This window comes from Cervus elaphus, chromosome 31 (assembly GCF_910594005.1).
Source record: "Cervus elaphus chromosome 31, mCerEla1.1, whole genome shotgun sequence".
NCBI lineage: Eukaryota > Metazoa > Chordata > Mammalia > Artiodactyla > Cervidae > Cervus > Cervus elaphus.
The window spans coordinates 4,306,563-4,325,037 of record NC_057845.1 but is presented as its reverse complement, the minus strand read 5'-3'; the positions used below and the strand labels follow the sequence as shown (position 1 = coordinate 4,325,037).

The window sequence follows — 18,475 nt, the reverse complement described above, 5'->3', positions numbered from 1 at the left end:
TCGCAAGTCGCAGCCCCCCCGGCCCCAGCCCAGAAAGCGGCGGCTGGCGGGGTTCCTTCTCCCCCCGGCTCCTCTGAGCTAAGGTCGGGGCCGGCCGGCTCTGCGCTCGCTGGGTGACGCCGGCCCCTCGGGGAGACCCCGGCTCGCGCGGATCCGCGCGGGGCGCTCTGGCCGCCGGGAGCCGGGAGACCCCCGGGGCCGCGGTTCCCGAGAGCGCCGGCGCGGGTAGGGGGCGCCAGGAAAGTCCCGGCGGCGGGCGGGGTGCAGGGGCGGGGCGCGCGCCGGGAGGGGCCGGGCCCGGGCGCGGCGGCCGCGCGGGGCGCTCCTCCGCCCCGGGACGCTCTGCCGCCGCCGCCGCCCGCGCCGCTCGGGAAGAGGCGGGCCCCGCGCGTGCCCTGCGGTCGCCATGGCCGCCAAGGCGGCGACGTGAGCGGCTCGGCGACCCCGCGCCGGGGCCGGGCTGCGCCCCCAGCGCCGCGGAGCCTGCGGCGCTGGGAGCTCTGGGCCATGCGGCGGCCGCCGCCGACACTGCTGCCGCCGCTGCTCGTGCTTCTCAGCGGCTTCGGCGCCGCGGCGCCCCCCGCAGGTAAGCGGGGTCGGAGAGCCCCCGAGGCCGGCCGGAGGCGGCGTCTCGCGGGTGGGAGTCCGCGGGGAGCCCGCAGTAGCTGGGAACCCACGGGAATCCCGATTGATTGGGGGGGGGGGTCGGTAAACAGGGGTGTCCCGATCGGGTGTGGTCCGCGGGGAGGCAGGATCAGTGATCGGGTGGGCTCCGCGGGGAGCCCTCGGGGCGTGGGAGCGCGAAGCGGGTGTAGGATGGTCGCGGGAGGGAATTCCAGGCAGTCTCGGGCGGCGAGCTGGAGCGGCGGGAGGACCCGCGGGGCCCGGGCCGCGCTGCCCTGCACGAGTCTGGACACTCTGTAGCTGCTTCCCTCCCATCCGCGCGCCGCCGGCCCCAAAGCTAGCGCGACTTGACTCCGAATGTCTCCAAATGAGCAGAGGAAAAACCGGATTCTGGGCTCGAGAAGAGGCCGCTTCCGCCGGCCACAGATTCCTTTTCCCGACCGCCTGAATGTAGCGCTGCCTGGCCTGTCCTCCCTGGGGGGGCCACAGCCAGAACCAGGTCCCGGGCCTGCTTTCCTCGCAGCTTCGTGCCAGGAAGGCCGGCCACCGGCAGGGATCTCTGTCCTGGGGATGGTGACTGTACCTCAGTCTTAACTGGGGCCGGATGCATCTGATTAGCGGGTGTGAAGTCCAGGTGGTCATTCCCCCGGGATCGGATGGACTGGCAGGCGGAGGTGGGGGGGAGTGGGGCGGCGGCGCAGAACCCAGAAATGTTGCCTTGCGGTGGGCAGGGGATCAGCTGGGGATCTAGCTCGGTTCCCATCTGGACAGCCCCTTACCTAAGCTCAGCCTCCTGCTTACCTCTGACGCTAAGTGACCATACCCATGAGCCAGGGACAAACTACCAAGAGAGAGAGACAGAGAGAGAGACAGAGAGAGAGACAGAGGCAGAGAGACAGAGACAGAGAGACAGAGAGACAGAGATGGAGAGAGAGACAGAGAGAAACGACAGAGGTGGTTGTGTGAGGACATTCTCTGTGTGCAGGTCTATGAGTTTGTGATTTGCTGGCTTCTTTCCCATGGAGTGACTAATATCATAGTTTGGGTAACACTTTAAAAGTCTCAAGAATTTAGAAGGTTTCTCCAGCTTTGATTGTCAAGGTGTTGTTTGATTTTGTTTCTTTTTATCAGCATCCATTGCAACGCCCTTAAACTCCACAGATCCTGGATAAGGGAAGCGTTGCATAAGGAAGAGTATGTGTGAGTGTGTGTGTTTGTGCGAGACAGACAGAGAGAGAGAGAGAGAGTGTGTGTGTGTGTGTGTGTGTGTGTGTGTACTCGCGTGCTCCCTGATGTCCGACTCTTTTCAACCCTTTGGACTGTAGTGTCTCCTGCATTGCAGGCAGATTCTTTACTGCTAAGTCACTGTGGAAGCACTAAGAGTGTGATCAGTTCAGTGCAGTCCCTCAGTCGTGTCCGACTCTGCAACCCCATGGACTGCAGCATGCCAGGCCTCCCTGTCCATCACCAACTCCCAGAGTTTACTCAGACTCATGTCCATTGAGTCGGTGATGCCATCCAACCGTCTCATCCTCTGTCATCCCCTTGTGTGCTCCTAGTTAAATGGCTCTTTCCTCCTGGGAGCTGAACAGATGGGTTTGTATCTTTACTCTGCTCCTTAAGCTTCGAGTCTTGAACAACCTACATTTGCTCCTTCCCTAGGCTTCCTTCAAATGAAATTTGTGCTTAGTCACTCAGTCGTGTCTGACCCTTTGTGACCCCATGGACTGTAGCTGGCCAGGCTCCTCTGTCCATGGAACCCTCCAGGCAAGAACACTGGAGTGGGTAGCCATTCTCTCCTCCAGAGGATCTTCCCGACCCAGGGACTGAGCCCAGGTCTCATGGCTTCTGGACCGCAGGCAGCTTCTTCACTCTCAGATGAGAAGGCAAAGGGCAAGCCCAGGGGAGCCCTCGGATGAGGTTCGGGCGTTGGGAATTGCCCAAGGTGGACCTCTATACTGTGCTGCTTCTGACTAGTCTGAATTGTTTGTGATTTGTCTGCTGTGGTCCAGAGGTTGATAGAAGTATTTAGAAAGTTTGTAATTTAATATTGCCACAACACCCACAGACAGGTCCATCTTTCTTTCTTTTTAATATTTATTTATTTGGCTGCACTGGATCTTAGTTGCAGCATGTACACTCTTAACTGCAACATGTGAGATCCAGTTCTTTGACCAGGGGTTAAACCCAGGTCCCCTGCACTGGGAGCCCAGAGTCTTAGCCACTGGACCACCAGGGAAGTCCCAGGTCCATCTTGCTAGTGATTATCTTTTACTGTATTCTGCGAAAGTTTGAGTCTGTGTGATGCACTGGAAATAAGCTAGTCCTTCATCTTTTTGCAAAGCACCACCATGCTATACTAATCTGTTTTTTGTGACTATTTGAAATTTTGCATAATAAACAGTTAAAAACTAACTGGGATATTTTTAAGAGGAACTCTTTGTTAGCCCAAACACAAAGTGAAAATATTAACAGTGATTATACAGTAAAAAGATAGTTAAGCAGAAAAACTTCCAGACCTTTCCATAACTTAATCCTGTGTCCTTCAGTAGGCATGTAATCGCATTTATTGTCAGAGGAGAGAAAAATACAAGTATTGGAAAGAAAAATTTTTAAAGGAAACTTGCACTATCTACCCCTTAGAGCTGTTATGGGCTCCCTGGTGCTCAGACTGTAAAGAATCTGCCTGCAGTGTGGGAGACTGGGTTTGATCTCCTGGGTCGGGAAGATCCTCTGGAGAAGAGACTAACTACCCACTAGCATATTCTTGTCTGGAGAATTCCACGGACAGGGAAGCCTGGCATGCTGCAGTCCATGGGTTCACAAAGAATCAGACACAACTTAGCCATTGAACAACAACAGTAAGAGTTGTTATAAGGATGACATATGCAAAATGTCAGACCTGACCCAATTTGTAGTAAACGGTCATTTACTTTAGATAGTAATTTGCTTTAGATAGCATTTAAAGTACAGTAAGTCAACACACTCTTTAACAATTTAATTACCCAAGTGTTGAAGAATGAAGGCTTCTGTTTGTAATTGTTCTAGTTGCTGCTTATTTTCTAGTGGATCTGAATGTACTTAGGCCACAAAATTCTCTTACCATGACTTGCTGACTTGAACATCCAAAGCTTCTCAGAACTTAGAGACCACTGAGAAAGACAGTAAATCCCCAACCACAGAAAAAAAACCATTGCAAATTAATGTATATTAAATAACTCCTGTTTGTCCATAACCTCAACAATGGAAAGTAATACGTAACAGAAATGTTTGGGGGCAAACTCTATAAATGAGCATAGTGGCCACCATTTATTGGGCTGCTCTTTTAACTCAAACAAGCTGTTAAGTGTTTCCTATACATTTTCTCAGCCATTCTTTTGAAGTAAATAATAGTCCCATTTTGCTCCCTAGGAAACAAAACCATTCTTTTTAGGAAGAGACAAATGGTCTAGGTAGATAAGCTGATATCCAGTATTTACAGACAAGACCAACTTCCAGGTTATGGGTGAGAATTCAGGGAGTTTTTTGGTTTTGTTTTTTACTTCTCCTCACCTGCAAGGTACTAATTGGAGATGGGATCACTGATGTTCATCATGATGACCCATCCATGGAAGGATCTGGAAGGGTCTTTTTTTTGTTTTGCATGTTTTTATTGGAAGGGAATTGCTTCACAATGTTATGTTGGCTTCTGCCATACAACAACACAAGTCAGTCACCCTTCTAGGGGAGGGGGTTTCAGGAGGGAAGCGGTCTTTGATTGTCAAGATTAAATGATTAATTCTGATATTAGTAGTACTTTATTATCTGTGTGTGATATGTGTTAAGCAAACTATGCTATTAAGACTCAGGAGAGCCTATTCTTAAAAATGTATAAAATCTCAAACACCTGGATCCAGGGTGGATCGGAGGTAGCCAGCTGGGGCAGGAAGGTGGAAGAGGAGGTATGATTGTACAGTAATTGTCCGGAAGACACAGTTGGAATCTCCCCAGGTCCTCTCTTCTTATCATTAACAGCTAGTGAACCAGTGCCCCAAAGACCGTGGAGGAGGAGGCAGAGTGGGGCTGTGTACACCCTCCTTAGGACTGTGAGCTTTATCTTGTAAAAGCTGGGGTGCCACTAAAGCCTGGTGTCCCCCTCCCTGGACTGTGTTAGTTTCCTGTTGTTGATGTAACAAATGACCACCAACTTGGGGCCTTAATATGACACAAACTTATTTGTGCCTGGCATCTTTGCGTGAGATACTTTTGCCGCAAGCATTTTCAACCTCAGACGTTTTCGCTGCATGACTAATTGGCCATCAGGCAGTTTTGCCGTAATAGATAAAATAACTGGCTGACAGCTTGGTTTGACGGTTTGGTTTCAAGTGGTTGAAATGTGAAAGTGTATCTTCGTTAGTGAAGTTGCTGATGGCTTTATCAAGCTGACAGATGATGATGACGTGGGTGTCTTATGAAACACACTGCCCTGGAAGAGAAAGAGGCTAATGGCCCTAATTAAAGGTGCAGAGTTGAACCAATGCTTCCCATAGAGCTAAATATTTATCAACAGACATGTGACAGTATGCCAGGACACACAGTCCAAAGCTCAGTTACAAATATGTGTCCTAGTGTTTAGAAGCTGACACCTTGCTTAATAAAAGAAGAAATGTCAGTGAAAAAGAAAAACCATGAGACAAATCAATAAGCAAAAATAAATTTATATATGTATATATAATATGATAAACAAAAGACTTTGAAGACTAGTACTTCTTAAAGCCCACAAAATAAAATCAGTTGTTTGCACAGTATTGCTATTAGTCTACATACATTTTAAATGTATTCAAATATTTTTCATTTTGCAATAGTCTTTTAAATTTTGTTTATTTTTCATGTTTCGTTATGTCCAATGTTATATCTCTCTTTTATTTTTCATTATTTTAGATAAAATTTACTTTTATCAAAGTAAGATTTGTCAAATTTACTTTTACAACTTACATAAGCTAAATTGCCTTATGGCTGATTAGTTATTCAGTGAAAATGTTTGCAGTGAAAATGCTTGTGGTAAAGCTTATGGTGAAGATGTGTGTTAGTCACTCAGTCTTGTCTGATTCTTTGCAACCCCAAGGACTGTAGCCTGCCAGGCTCCTCCATCCATGGGATTTTCCAGGCAAGAATACTGGAGTGGGTTGCCAGTTCCTTCTCCAGTGGATCTTCCCGACCCAGGGATGGAACCCGGGTCTCCCACATTGCAGGCAGATTCTTTACTGTCTGAGCCACCAGGCATATCTTAAAAATCACATTTAGGCAGCAGTGTATGGTTTGGTGTCTGGTTTGCCTTTCATTTGTGGTCCTATATTTGCCCCTCACTCCATCTCTAGGAGAGATGGTATCATTTCATTTTTCATGTGGAAACTGAGGCTCAGGTGTGTTGTGGTAGGATGCTGTGGCATGGCTCTTGGTGGCAGGATTCCATGGCTCTTGGTGGCAGGATCAGGATTCCAACTAAAGCCTTTTGTCCAGAAATTCTCTTCTCTTCCCACAAATCCTTTGTTAACACCATTGACTGCAGGTGATATGGCCCTAAATATATGGACCCTTTAGAGCCATCCAGATAAGTCCAGAGTTATTCAATCCTTAAGGAAATCAACCCTGATTATTCATTGGAAGGACTGATGCTGAAGCTGAAGCCCCAATACTTTGGCCACCTGGTGCGAAGAACCAACTCATTAGAAAAGACGCTGACGCTGGGAAGGATTGAGGGCAGGAGGAGAAGGGGGCGACAGAGGATGAGATGGTTGGATGGCATCACCAACTCAATGGACACGGTTTGAGCAAAGTCCAGGAGATAGTGGAGGACAGAGGAGCCTGACGGGCTACAGTCAATGGGGTCACAAAAAGTCAGATACTTAGTAAGCGAACAACAGCAAGCAGATTGGACCCACTCCCTGCCCCAGCCTCTTCGAGACCAGAGAAAAGGCAGGACTTACACATAAAGCAAGAAAGAGCTTGAGCTTAGCCTGGGTTTCTCCTGGACAAATGCAGAAGTGGCCGCTTAATCCCTGAAGGACAGACAGCAGGTTACTGGCCTGCAGCCCCGGAGTTCCCCAGGCCCGAGCCTGCTCCTCCAGCCCTGGGGGATGGGACAGCCCCCAAGTCTCCCTGGAGCTCCCGCTCTAGCGTCTGAGGAAGAGGAACCGGTCACGTGGTGCTCCTGCGGGTCTCCGTAGCTCACATGAAATTAACCCGCTCGCTCCTCCTAAGAACCCTTTGAAGTCTGCACGGTGATCATTGCCCTTTCTCAGATGAGACGACCGAGGCACAGAGAGGTGAAACAAGGTTCTGCCAAGAGCAGGAGGTTCCGCACCCTAAGGTCCTGCAAAGAGCACGGGGCTTTGAACCCAGGCAGTCAAGTTCTGGTCCTCCTCACCCGCGCCGCACCCCGCCCCCTGCACGGTGTAAACACAGGACCCAGGTGGTGGGAAACCCAGGGGAAAAGGGAAGGGGGGATCGGGAGGCAGGAAAGTGCCTGGATAGGGTGGCACTTGCGCAGAGCACTGCAGGGAGTGGGGGAGAAGCGTGGCACCGGGAGAAAGAAGGCTCCAGAGAAGGGCGGTGCGAGCCCCCCACCCCCGGCCCCACCCCCGGCGCTCCCCTGGAGCGAGGAGGGGCCAGGCAGGAACGGGCCTCCCTCCCGAGAGGATGCGCGCGGGGCGCGGTTGAGGCCGCTGGTGTGAGTGAGTGGGCAGCCTCGGTTCTTCACCGGGAAACCCACAGCCCCGAGAGTCAGTTTCTTCTCTGAATGCGGTGAAACAGGGGATGCCAACAAACTCAAATATGAGAGCCAGCCTGCAGGCCCCCTGGCCACACCTCCATGAAATGAAAGGTGCAGAAAGCGGAAGGCTCTGATGGAGACTCCCGACGGTTACTGAGAAGGCTGTCTTCCGGTCTGCCTGCCGGGCCTGCCTGCCGGGTGGGCTGGAAGACATCGGTGGTCCCTGGTGCTTCCCTTCTTAGTTGACTGTCTAGGTGGGGGCGGGGAGGGGGATGGAGAGAGAGGGGACTCCTCCTGACTCCTCCCCAGGGAGGGGGAGGCAGGCAGAATGGTCCCTAAAGAGATCCAGAGCCTGACCTCCTGAGCCTGTGACCATGTTGCCTTATGTGGCAAAAGGGAATTGGCGGACGTGATTAAATGAGGGGTCCTGAGCTGGGGAGATTTTCCTGTATTATTGGGCTCAGTGGGCCCAGTGCAAGAACAGGGATCCTTGGAAGCTGGAAGAGGAAGTCAGAACCAAAGAGATGGCAGCACAAGATAGGCTCAGCCCAGGATTGCTGGAGCAAGAGGCCAGGAGCCAAAGAATGTGAGCAGCTTCTCAGCCAGGAAAAAGGCAGGAACCGTTTCTCCCCTGGCTTCCAGAAGGAAGGTAGCCTGCCGACACCTTGACCTTAGCCCGTGAGACCTGTTGTCTGACCTGTAGGAACAGTTAAGAGCATAAATCCGGGTTAAGACACTACATTGGCCTTCCCTGCTGGTCCTATGGTTGAGATTCTGCCTGCCTATGCAGGGGACATGGGTTCAGTCCCTGCTCTAGGAAGGTCCCACGTGCCGTGGAGCACCTAACCCACACGCTGCAGCTACTGAGCCCTGGCACCCTAGAGCCTGTGCCCTGCGACCAAAGAAGACACCACAGCGAGAAGCCCGTGCACCACAGCTGGAGAGTAGCCCCCTCTTGCCACAACTTGAGAAAAGCCCGTGCAGAGCAGGAAAGACCCAGCACAGCCGAAAGTAAATTAATAGATAAACAGATAAAATGTAAGGCACTATGTTTGTGGTCATTTATTTCAGCATCAGTAGGAAACTGACATAGACAGGGCAATGGGGGGGCTTTCCTGGTAGCTCAGCTGGTAAAGAATCTGCCTGCAATGCAGGAGACCCCGGTTTGATTCCTGGGTCGGGAAGATCCCCTGGAGAAGGGATAGGCTACCCACTCCAGTATTCTTGGGCTTCCCTTGTGGCTCAGCTGGTAAAGAATCCTCCTGCAGTGTGGGAGACCTGGGTTCAATCCCTGGGTTGGGAAGATCCCCTGGAGAAGGGAAAGGCTAACTACTCCAGGATTCTGGCCTAGAGAATTCCATGGACTGGATAGTCCGTTGGGTCACAAGGAGTCAGACATGACTGAGAAACTTTCACTTCACTTCAACATAGACAGGAGAGAAGGTCTCTGAGATGCTTTGATGGGTGCCCAGCCCTAACCAAGCCCTCACCCGCTGAGACCCTGCACAGCGCCTCCTGGAAGCAGGACTTCATTTCCTGAGCTCACTTTGGGATCCACTGGTCCATAGCAGCCCTGGTGAGCAGGTGGGCCAGTCTAGAAGAGCAGCCTCCCGCCACGCTGTGCCTTTGGGCCGGCTTCCATCAGGCCTGGCATGAGTTGGCTGGAGTGTCAAGGTAGCTGGTTGAATTAAGATCTGGGAGGAAGGTCAGCCCCAGGCTTAGCTGTGAAAGTGATGGGCATTCTGTGAGTGAATAAGTGGTCACAGACTCCAGGCCACAACTTCTTTCTGCAGAAGTATGGCAGGCCAGGCTTTCTGCTGCTCTGGGCATCCTTCTTTAAGACTGGATGCATTTACCCAACATGAGTGGTTTGGATTTCCTGCTTGGAACTCTGGAACAGCCTGTTTTTCAGACTTTCCGGCTCTGGGTGTTTCTCAGTCCTTTAGTCTCAGAGAAAGTCATCATCACCGTGTTTCCTCACGAGAGAAAAGTCTTCGTTGGTGGCATCTAGGCTCGTCCTGTAAATCACAGGTCATCCCAAGGAGGGGGGACTCTACTATTGGCAGTGGTTCCCTGCAGAATGTGTTCTTCTGTCATTTGTGGTTCTCAAACATCGCAACGTGCTTCCGAATTAGCTGGGAAGCTTGTTGAAAATGCAGTCCCTGGTCTGGGGTGGAGTATGGGAACCTGTATTTTAGCCTCAGTGGTTATGACATTGGGGGAGTCTTTGAGAAACACATGAAGCCCAGAAAACAAGTCCTCACCCTCTCAGGTGTCTTTGGGATTTGCACACCTGGTTTGGGATGTGTGTGTGTGTGTACACATTTGTGGAGGTTTCCCAAATATTCCTTATATCAAAGTCAGGGTCTCATGCTTGTCCAGTAGCCATCAAGTTAATCTTCCCCAGAACCTTCTCCAGTGTACTATGGTTTATTCCCTATTCCTGAAGAAGAAACTGAGGTCCAAGCTCTTATGTCACCCCCACTTACTACAGGTAGTCTCACCGCTGTGACTGGGTTCAATTCCCGGTCAGGGAAGCCTTTCTCCTTCCTCTCCCCCTGCCACCTACCAGCTCTCCTGCGGGACCATACCAGCCTCTACTTCCCTGTAGCTCAGATGGTAAAGAATCTGCTTGCAGTGCTGGAGACCCGGGTTCAATCCTTGGGTTGGAAAGATCCTCTGGAGAAGGGCATGGCAACCCACTCCAGTATTCCTGCCTGGAGAATCCCATGGATGGAGGAGCCTGGAGGGCTACAGTCCCCGGGGTCACGAAGAGTTGGACACAACTGAGCGACTAACACTACTACTAAAGATAGACAGGCGTTCTCGTTCAGCCTCACCCAGGACCTGCTCATATGGACCTGGAACCTGCAGGTGGAGAGGCAGCCCCAAGCCCCTTTTTCCCACAGACTGTGCCAACTGTGCCGTCTTTTGTTGTTCAGTCGCTCAGCCGTGTCCGACTCTCTGCGACCCCATGGACTGCAGCATGCCAGACTTGCCTGTCCTTTACTGTCCCCCAGAGTTTGCTCAAACTCATGTCCATCAGGTCAGTGATGCCATCCAACCATCTCATCCTCTGTCGTCCCCTTTTCCTCCTGCCTTCGGTCTTTCCCAGCATCATGGTCTTTTCCAATGAGTCGCCTCTTTGCATCAGGTGGCCAAAGTATTGGCTCTTCAGCTTCAGCATCAGTCCTTCCAATGAATATTCAGAGGTGATTTCCTTTAGGATTGACTGGTTGGATCTCCTTGCAGCCCAAGGGACCCTCAAGAGTCTTCTTTAACACCACAGTTCAAAAGCATCAATTATGGGATTAACAAATAGTTAAACCAAGATGAGAGAGTTGAGGGAACCCTTCATGCAATCTCCAGGGAAGAGAGCAAAGGGAACCCCCATGTGCCATTTCTGGGGTGAAGGGCTGTCTTTAGTCAAAGGCTAAAGGCGTAGGGGACATGCGGGGAGAATGGGTAATATCAAGACCCCAGCCATATGAATGACATATTTTTGTAATCGACTTTTCTCCCCTTGACCCTCCCTGTCTCTCCCTCGTCTCCCCCTTCTCTTACTCTCGGTCCCTTTCAAGACTCCCTGGCCCCGCTGCCTGCTCCTCGAAACCTGAAGGTTCACCTGTACAACGCCCAGCAGGCGCTGAGCTGGGAGCCGGTGTACCTGGACGGCGACCCGAGGCCCGTGGTCTACCAGGTGCAGTATAAATAGTAAGCGATGTTTCCGTTGGCCTTCTTCCTGGGAGCTGGGAGCGGGGTTGTTACGGAACCCGAGGCCAGCTGCCTGTTCTTGCTCCTTGGCAGGACTGTAAGCAAAGTCATCAGAAGCAGGTAGTCCTCTTGGACTTTTTATTTTTTGGCCGCACCCTGTGCAGCATGTGAGATCTTAGTTCCCTGCCCAGGGATCAAACCCACACCCTCTGCATTGGAAGCCCAGAATCTTAACCACTGGATCACCAGGGAAGTCCCTCTCTTGTACTTCTCAAATCTCCAAGGATGGAGATTTCACAACTTCCCCTCCAACCCCTCTGCTCATCCACAGGCTGAAAGGACATTGACCCTCGGAGCTCAGCTGTCTAACCGCAGGGCAGCTTAGTTGTGTGGAAGTTGATTCATCAGTTTAAGGTGGAGATTGTATGAAAGGGCCTCCAGTCTGGAAAGGGCTTCCTGTCTGGAAAGGGCCAGAGGCATCTTTTGGTCTTCATCGTCTTCAGGCTTCAAAATCTGGTTTATTTAGTGTTCTGGGCCAAATTTGGCCTAATAAGAAAGCTATTCATTTAATGAACAATTAATTCCCAGTTTCTAAGCTGGTGTTCCATTTTGCATTTTATTCTGGCCCCTCATTCTGTCTCTCACCTCTTGTTCAAGCCTTCCTACAGTGGGCTATCACTTGATTTACGTATAGACCCACAGAGGAAGGAGAAAGGCAAAATCCAAGTCCTTGTTTACCTTGGTAGATGCATTAAGTGAAGACCAAGTTAAAATTATTGTGAGACTCCCTTTGTGGTCAAGTGTTTAGGACTCCATGCTTCTAATATTTGGGGCAGAGATTTGATCCCTGGTCAGGGAACCGAGATCCACATGCCCTGAGGTGCAGTCAAAACAAACAAACAAATTGTTGGCTAAGTCATTTTTAGATTACTAAATAAATAACAGTTTTAAGAGAGGGAATGCCTAGTGCTGGTGAGAATGTGGCTGGTGGACACATGCTGAGTCAGACTCAGTTATGAACACAGCCCTCTTGAAAAGTCAATTCTACTCTTCATTTAGAATCGTGGGAATGTCCATACTACTTTTTTATCCTAGGCAGACAATACCACCTCCTATATCAGAAAAAAGAAACCAAACAAAACATATTCATAAAGATGTACATTGAAGTGTCTATTCATGTCCATTGGCTAGAAGTTGGCAAACTGTGTCAAGTTAACTTGTGAATGATCCCTTAGGTGACCACTGAAAAGGGTAATTATGTATCATATGACAGCTGGTGCAACTGTATCCAATTTGGAATGAATCTATGGTCAGAACAGGTAGGGAATGTGGAAAAATTACAAGTGGTTAACTTGTTAGAGGAGGAGGTTTCCAGATGACTTCTTTTTCATCTTTAACTGTTCAGTGTAACAGTATTTGCTTAAAAAAATGATGGCCTTCCCAGGTGTCACTAGTGGTAAACAATCTGCCTACCAGAACAGGGGAGGCAAGATACCCTGGGTTGAGAAGATCCCTGGAGTAGAAAATGGCACCTAGCTCCAGTATTCTTGCTGGAAAATTCCATGGCCAGAGGAGCCTGGCAGGCTACTGTCCATGGGACCACAAAGGTTCGGACATGACTGAGCACATTATAAAAATGAATTCTGAACTGAGATTTGAGGCCTATCTCTGGATTGCATTTATCTACTTCTATATTTCTATTTTTTTTTAAGAGAGATTTTTAAGGTGGTTTTAGTATTCTAAAATCTTTACTAAATTTGTTGTAATATTGCTTCTGTTTTACATTTTGGTTTTTTGGGCTCAAGGCATTGGTGATCTTAGCTCGCAGACTGGGGATTGAACCAACCTCCCCTGCATTGGAAGGCAAAGTCTCAACCACTGAACCACCAGAGAAATCCGTATCTACTTCTTAAGAGATTGTAAATCTCAAACATGCTGCTGCTGCTGCTAAGTCACTTCAGTCATGTCCGACTCTGTGCAACCCCATAGACGGCAGCCCACCAGGCTCCCCCATCCCTGGGATTCTCCAGGCAAGAACACTGGAGTGGGTTGCCATTTCCTTCTCCAATGCATGAAAGTGAAAAGAGAAAGTGAAGTCGCTCAGTAGTGTCCGACTCTTAGCGACCCCATGGACTGCAGCCTACCAGGCTCCTACGTCCATGGGATTTTCCAGGCAAGAGTACTGGAGTGGGGTGCCATTGCCTTCTCCTTTCAAACATGATCATCTGTGATAAACAGACCCGTCCATGAGGACCAGCTACATCATTTTGTGCCCAGTACCAAATGAAAACATGGGGCTCCTGGTTCAAAAACTTTGGGGAATTCAGGATGGCAGCCACAGAGCTTCAAGTCAGGAGCCCTCTTAGGAGTACAGCTTCCTGCCTCTGCACAGGTCACATGCCTAAAGCTGGCCCTGCTCAACCTTCAGTAAACAGTCTCCTACAGCGCGGCCCGAAGACTTCAGTGAGAGGAAGTCCCAACTGATTTACTGACTAGTGTTCATTAGCCTTGATTGAGGAAGTACATTTATGAGTTGACAGAGTGCCTCTAGACACTAGAAGGATTTGTTAAAGCCTTTGACAGTCTCACATCACAGACTAACCTGTTCCACTCTGTTTTCTATTGGGAAAGTGTTCTGTAAGATATTTTTTCAGGTTAGAGGTTGGTTTTGGTAAAGGAAACTGCCGGGGTCCAGCCCCAGCAGGATCCAGAGGAACCCTCAGGATGAACGGCGTCGGCGAGAGAGGGAGAGAGACCAGACCGGGATGTGCAGCAGAGTCTGGCAGTGTTTTATTTTTCACCATAGCCTTTATACCCTAAGTTGGTACATTTCTAAGGGGCAGATAAGCACACAGACTTAGTTTAACATTATATCAGCTTGTCCTTCACGAAACCAGGTGTGCTCTGTATGTTTTTTGTTTATTAGAGTCTTTTCCCTTAGATTTTTTGTACATTATCTTCTGGCCTTGAGCTTAGCAGAAAACAGAAAAGTGGCAGTCTCATGATACAGCAGGTTGTAACATAGTAGAAATACAATCCTGTTAACATAAAAGTCAGTCTTTTTGCAGAAATTCTCAGCTAAATTTATCTAAAAAGTTTAACACACAAAGACTCTGCGGCTCTGGTGAGGCAGCCCCTGTTTAGTACTCCTGGTTAAAATTAACAATTATCTTATAGTTTTTACACTAGGGCTAAACTCTTATTTTTCTAAATCTTTAACTGTTGGGGTCCTTTAATGGACCAGAACCTTGTGGTACGGAGTCGACGATAAGAAAGTAAAAGAGAGAAAGAGAGAGAGAGAGAGAAAAAAAGACCTGGGGACCTAAGCTCTGATGGAGCAAAGGTGCTTTAATGATTCTTCTATGAGTATATATAGGCTGTGGTACAAGAAACTTCTTTCGGGAATGATAGAGATCAGAAAACCAAACGTGCAGCAACCGTTACCAAGGGAACAAGGGGTAATGTTAGTCACAAGGTCAGGACACAATCCATATCTCAAGAAAGGGGAACAAGACTAAGCAGTTTTGTCCTAAAGGAATGTTTACTAAAGGAGACCCAAGCCTGCCTCACACAATGACCTCAGTCCCTGGGAGCAGCGTGCTGTTCCGCTTGAAGAGGGACAAAGGACTCATGAGAGACAGCATGTAGGAATCCTCCCGTCAAACGTTCCCTGACATTTAACTCTATTAACAATAGTTTCCACTGCACAACCTCAGCACATTAACAGCAATCAAACGTTGATCCAATAACCACTTTTAAAACAATATTTTTTGTGTTCTCTAATAGGGCTTTCTCACCCCGCCCCCCCCCGAAGGGCTCTGTGCCTATGAGGGCCTTTTTTATGGTTAATGTCTGTGTATAATGTCTTTTGGCTATCAGGCCTGTTGACAATTTATGGCTTGCACCTGGTGCAACTTTAAGCAAGTTCAGTAGCCGACCCTGTCTTTTTTGTGGTTAATCTATTTTCTTTCTATTAGGTGTCATCTCCATGGGAACTAGATAGGATTACATTTTTACAGAACAGAAATGCAAAGGATTGCAAAAACAGCAGATATGACACAAAACAGGCTCTTAGTCTAAAAGTTAATTACCTGCAAGAAGTCACCAGCTAATCTCTATCTAAAGTATTTTCTATTAGGCACATTTGTGGCTATTTTATTTGTGGAGCCTTTCTCACCCCGCAGAGGGACCTATGCTTAATAGTTTCTTTTGTTAGCGTACTGTGCTTAGGATGTTTAGAACAATCATGAGCATTTTTTTGCAATGGGAGCACGTATTTGTCAAACAAGCCAGAATGCCAGCAAAAGGGTTTGAATTGAAGCATTTCCTTCATCCCTGGCCCCTTCATAGGGTACCAGCGTCCAGGAGATTTATTAATTAGGGTTTTAAGTTGGTCTTTAATCAGTGAAAGAGGAGCAGGGGAGCTCTCGGCAGGCAACAGAAGAATCTGCAGCAGGGCAAACAAGAACAACAGCAGGAAAGGGGGGAGGATACAGGGTGGGGTAGAGCCCGGGGCCAACCTGGAGGGTCCCTTGTGTCCTGAACGGCCTTGCGTATCAGGTCTTCTCCTCGTGACCTCGTCAAGGGTGGGATCTCGCACTACGGCTCCCGGCAGGAAACAGAGTTGAATGTGAATGTCCCTCTTCAGGGCTCCAGTGGTAAAGAACCGGCCAGCCAATGCAGGAAACATAAGAGATTTGGCTTTGATCCCTGTGTCAGGAAGATCCCCTAGAGGAGGAAATGGTAACCCACTCCAGTATTCTTTTCTGGAGAATCCCATGGACAGAGGAGCCTGGTGGGGTGCAGTCCATGGGGTCACAAAGAGTCAGACATGACTGAGCTACTTAGCATGCGCACACACGCACACATCATCCCTGTTGGGAAAAGCTGAGGGGTCATGAAAACTCAAACAGAGGCTAATTTTCTTGTTTTCTTTTCAAATTACAGACTTGGTTGTGGAAGAGGGCCTTTGATTTTTTTTTTTTTTGCTGGTCTGTTTTTAGATACTTTCACATGATTAGGACCTTTTAGTTACAGGAAGTAATTTAATTCTGAGGCTCATGGAACTTTAAACTTTTCATTCTGTTTCTCTCCAGGAAACATTGCTATAACTTTAAATGAACATGCCTCTGTTTTTTGACAGTCATGCCAGCAAAGCCAAAATTACATAGAACACATTGTGGGAAAATTTTAAGTTTAAATCCAAGGTGGCAGATCCTCTGGCCTAGAGTCTGTGTTTGGGCCACAATGGTTTTTTGTTGTTTTATTGTTGTGGTTTTTTTTTTTTTTCCCTAATTAGTGTTAACATTTACAGATTTGGAGATTTCACTTAAAAAAAACAGAACTGAATTTCTCTTTTTTCTTAAAAACAGAGGCAGGCAGAGAGCCGGGCCCTTTCTAGGTCACACCCCACCTGGCCTCTTGGCCATGCCAGGGCCTGCCCACCCCAGTCTTCCCAACCCTTTTTTTCTTAACTCCCTTTTTCCTAATTTTAATAGCAAAGCACCTTCTTTATAGAACATCTGGAAAACCCAGAAAAGTAAAAAGTACAAAATTAAAGCAACCTGGGGGCCAAGACAAATCACTATTCTCATTTTAGTGTATTTCTCTCTAGACATTTTTTCTAAATACATGGACTTGTTTGCAAATATGCCAGCAATCTGCGTGAGACTGAAACAAGACTGGAGTCACGCGTCTGGGTCCTGCTTCCTTGTTTTTTTTCCCCCTTTTAACTTAATGCAGTTAAGCTTGTGAACATTTTTTTCATACAGTTATTTCAGTGTGAACATTTTTATTCTGTTTTGTTATATGATGTATCACTCATGATTTTTTAACTTCTCCCCACTCATGAGTGGTGTAGTTGACAGTTTGTGACCATTAAAAGTAATGTCCTCAAACTGAAATCATCGATGATTGTTTTCATCCCTTTCTGGAAGAGGAGTTGCTGGGTTCACAGGGGACAGACTTACTTAATCATTTCTGGATATGATGTAACAGAAGGTGAGCAGGGAAATCATTGGTTGCTCAGGTGTTTAATAAATATTTTTAGATGGTGCTTAGTAGGTACCCCTACCTTTTCATTTGAAAAGACCCTGATGCTGGGAAAGACTGAAGGCAGGAGGAGAAGGGGACGACAGAGGATGAGATGGTTGGATGGCATCACCGACTCAATGGACATGAGTTTGAGTAAGCTCCAGGAGTTGCTGATGGACAGGGAAGCCTGGTGTGCTGCAGTCCATGGGGTTGCAAAGAGTCAGACACGACTGAGCAACTGAACTGAACTGAGTAGAAACCCCAGGCCCTGGTCCAGGCATTTTCCTCTTGTCCACCAGATCAACCTTCAAGACAACCCTAAGAATCAGATGCTATAGCGCATCCCCATCTTATAGATAAGGAGACTGAGGAACAGAGAAGTGAAGTAACTGGGTTTGAACCTGGGTAATCTGGCTCTAGACTTCATGTGTTTAATCACGAGGTTGTGCTCCCCCTCATGATTGACGTTGCTTTCAAAATTAGACAAATTCGGGGACAGAGGCTGTCCATATGAACACATTGCCAGGAGCCAGGACCGCTTGCTGGGTAATGCTCAGACTGGCTGATTCGTCATAGGCTTGGGCAAGAGACTGGGGCTCCAGGCCTGGGTGGTGTCATGCCATGAGGCTGTGTTCATTGCATTATCCATTTAATATGGATAATTTGTGGGGCCCACAGCAATTTATTTTTACCCTTTGGAAATAGATGGGGAGCCAAACAGTGTCAGCTGTCATTTAAATTTGGATAGTTGGTGCTGTTTTAAACCCCCTTCTTAAGAAACGCTTTTAAAAAGTAGTTCTGAATATACAGAAATGCAACAGATTTCTTTGCATTAATTTTGTAATCTGCAACTTTACCAAGTTCATTGATGAGCTCTAATAGTTTTCTGGTAGCATTTTTAGGATTTTCTGTGTGTGATATCATGTCATCTGCAAACAGTGACAGTTTAACCTCTTTTCCAATTTGGATTCCTTTTATTTCTTTTTCTTCTCTGATTGCTGTAGCTAGGACTTCCACAACTGTGTTTAAAAAGTGGCGAGAGTGGACATCCTTGTCTTGCCCCTGATCTTAGAGGAAATGCTTTCAGCTTTTCACCACTGAATGTGATGTTAGCTGTAGGTTTGTCATAAATGGCCTTTATTGTGTTGCCATATGTTCCCTCTATGCCCACTTTCTGGAGAGTTTTTTTTTATCATAAATGGGTGTTAAGTTTTGTCAAAAGCTTTTTCTGCATCTATTGAGATGATGGTATGGTTTTTGTTCCTCAGTTTGTTGTTGTTGTTGTTTTTTTTTTTCATTTTGTTTCAATTGTTTATTAACGGAGCAGATTACAAAAATAATCCTGGTAGATAC

General features: G+C 48.1%; 1 protein-coding gene across 2 annotated transcripts in view; it reads left to right on the top strand.

The window, feature by feature from the left end:
• Positions 1 to 121: 121 nt before the first annotated feature.
• The window catches only part of IFNGR2 (interferon gamma receptor 2), a 36,116-nt gene continuing 17,762 nt past the window's right edge, over positions 122 to 18,475 (top strand). The window contains exons 1-2 of one of the 2 annotated variants that reach the window (XM_043893211.1): positions 122 to 586; positions 10,957 to 11,089. In XM_043893211.1, the coding sequence (XP_043749146.1) occupies positions 508 to 586; positions 10,957 to 11,089 (212 nt within the window). In that variant the 5' untranslated portion in view covers positions 122 to 507. The remainder of the gene's footprint in view (positions 587 to 10,956; positions 11,090 to 18,475) is intronic. The other variant, XM_043893210.1, reaches the window with a different exon arrangement.